General features: G+C 64.3%; 1 protein-coding gene across 1 annotated transcript in view; it reads right to left on the bottom strand.

Annotated features, from left to right (window-relative positions):
- The window catches only part of ENG (endoglin), a gene marked incomplete at its 5' end in the record, with an annotated part of 29,107 nt that overhangs the window by 20,310 nt on the left and 7,067 nt on the right, over nt 1-1,730 (bottom strand). Inside the window, 5 exon segments of the mRNA XM_010000655.1 lie at nt 59-304; nt 388-498; nt 607-651; nt 910-1,047; nt 1,186-1,328. Coding sequence (XP_009998957.1) covers nt 59-304; nt 388-498; nt 607-651; nt 910-1,047; nt 1,186-1,328 — 683 coding nt within the window.

Here is a 1,730-nt window from a genome sequence, read left to right as displayed (position 1 = left end):
GGCCACCAGCGAGGAGGTGGGGGCATCGTGGGGTGGGTAGGGGGGTTACTAAACTGACCTGCAAGCCAGCCCTGCACTTGAGGGTGGCGGAGAAGGGGACGCGTCCGCCCTCGGGGACAGTGTAGGTGAAGCGGAAGCGCCAGACCTTCCTGCCGCGGGTGCCAGGGGGACCCTCCATGACAGCCACCCCTGCCCCCTGTGCCTCCCCACCCTGCACCAGCAGCTCTGGCTCCCTGCCCGGCACCGCCAGCCAGCACTCCTTCAGCTGCAGGTCGGCTGGATGGTCCTCCCAGCGCATGGACGCCTGCCATGGGGACAGTGGGGACGTGTCATCAGGGACACCGGCCCAGGGACCCCCCCATCCCCAGCGCTGAGCTCTGCTGGTACCTGGACAAAGGCCTCCTTGTTGACCTCCAGCTCCGTCTGTGGCACCTCAAAGGCAGCGGAGGGGAAGAGGCGCAGGAAGAGCTCCCGTGGGATCTTGCACTGGAAGGCCACCTGGGAGCAAGGACATTACTGGGAGCACCCCTGGCACCCGGTGGTGGCACCAGCACCCTCCTCCTCCCAGGGTCCCACCCCAGACCTGCCAGGAAGACTTGGTCTTACCCGCACGCTGCGGAGCACTGTGCCGTTGGCCAGGTTGAGGATGAGCTGCAAGAAGGTGGGGAAGGGTGTGTCAGACACCTGGACCCCACTGCTGGGGTCTGGGGTGGGATGGAGGGGGTCCCATCGTGGGATAGGATGGGCCAGAGGCCAATGTCCCACCTGGGGGTCCTCACCCCCATCTCTGCCAGCATCCAGGCACAGCTCAGCCCTGGGCTGCAGTGGGATGTCTCCAGGTGTGCAAAAGCAAGGAGGTCCCAGTGGAGAAGCCTCCACTGGGCACCAGTGGGGCTGGGCCCCCCTCACCTCATTGTTGGCGTGGCCCCTGCCCTCCAGCGAGGTGCCGCAGTGGCTGAGGGGGGTTTTCAGCATGAAGTGAGTGGCATTTTTCTCTGCCTGGCAGCTGATGTCCCTCAGGGTCATGTTCACCACATCCTTGATGGGCTGGAAGAAAAGAACCTGGTGGTCAGCCACTGCCTGGGGATCCCATCCCCGCCCCCCAAGCACCTGGAGCAAGGTGTGATCCCCCTCCCTGGGCGATGCCACTGGATGACAGGGACAATCACACCCCCTCTGCCTTACCTCCAGGTGGGACCTGGCAATGACAATCTCCATGGTTTCATCCGTGCACTTCCAGGGCTGGAGCATGAGCAGCAGCACATTGGGCAGAGAGTCAGTGCTGGGGGCTGGGAGAGTCGACGTCGTGGGCGCCTTCCTGACCACCTCTGGGGTGGGGAGATGGGGGGAGAAAAGCTGAGCAAAAGCCATGGGACCCCCCAATCCCACCCAACCCAGAGGTGCCGGGGGCTTTACCATGCTCCTGGATCTCCAGGCTGCACTGGTGGGTGGTGGGGATGGTGGAGTAGGAGGCAATGACACTGTAGTTCTTCTCGAAGGCTTTGGCCACCAGGCCCTGCTCCGTGTCGGGCAGGAGCTCCCCAGGGAGCAGCCGAGAGGAGATGGGAGTGATCTTGTAGTTCCCAGAGACCTACGGGGAGTGAGGCTGAGTGGGGATGGGGACAGCTGGGGATGGTCAAGGGAGGGACAGCCTCTGGGTTTGTCCCTGTTAGGTGGGCTCACAGCAAGGGGGCTGCCACCTCCCCAGTGTCCCCAGCTGTCCTCCCCCC

The sequence above is a fragment of the Chaetura pelagica genome, unplaced genomic scaffold (assembly GCF_000747805.2).
Source record: "Chaetura pelagica isolate M959 unplaced genomic scaffold, ChaPel_1.0 scaffold591, whole genome shotgun sequence".
Lineage (NCBI taxonomy): Eukaryota > Metazoa > Chordata > Aves > Apodiformes > Apodidae > Chaetura > Chaetura pelagica.
This window is presented reverse-complemented; position numbering and strand designations above follow the sequence as displayed.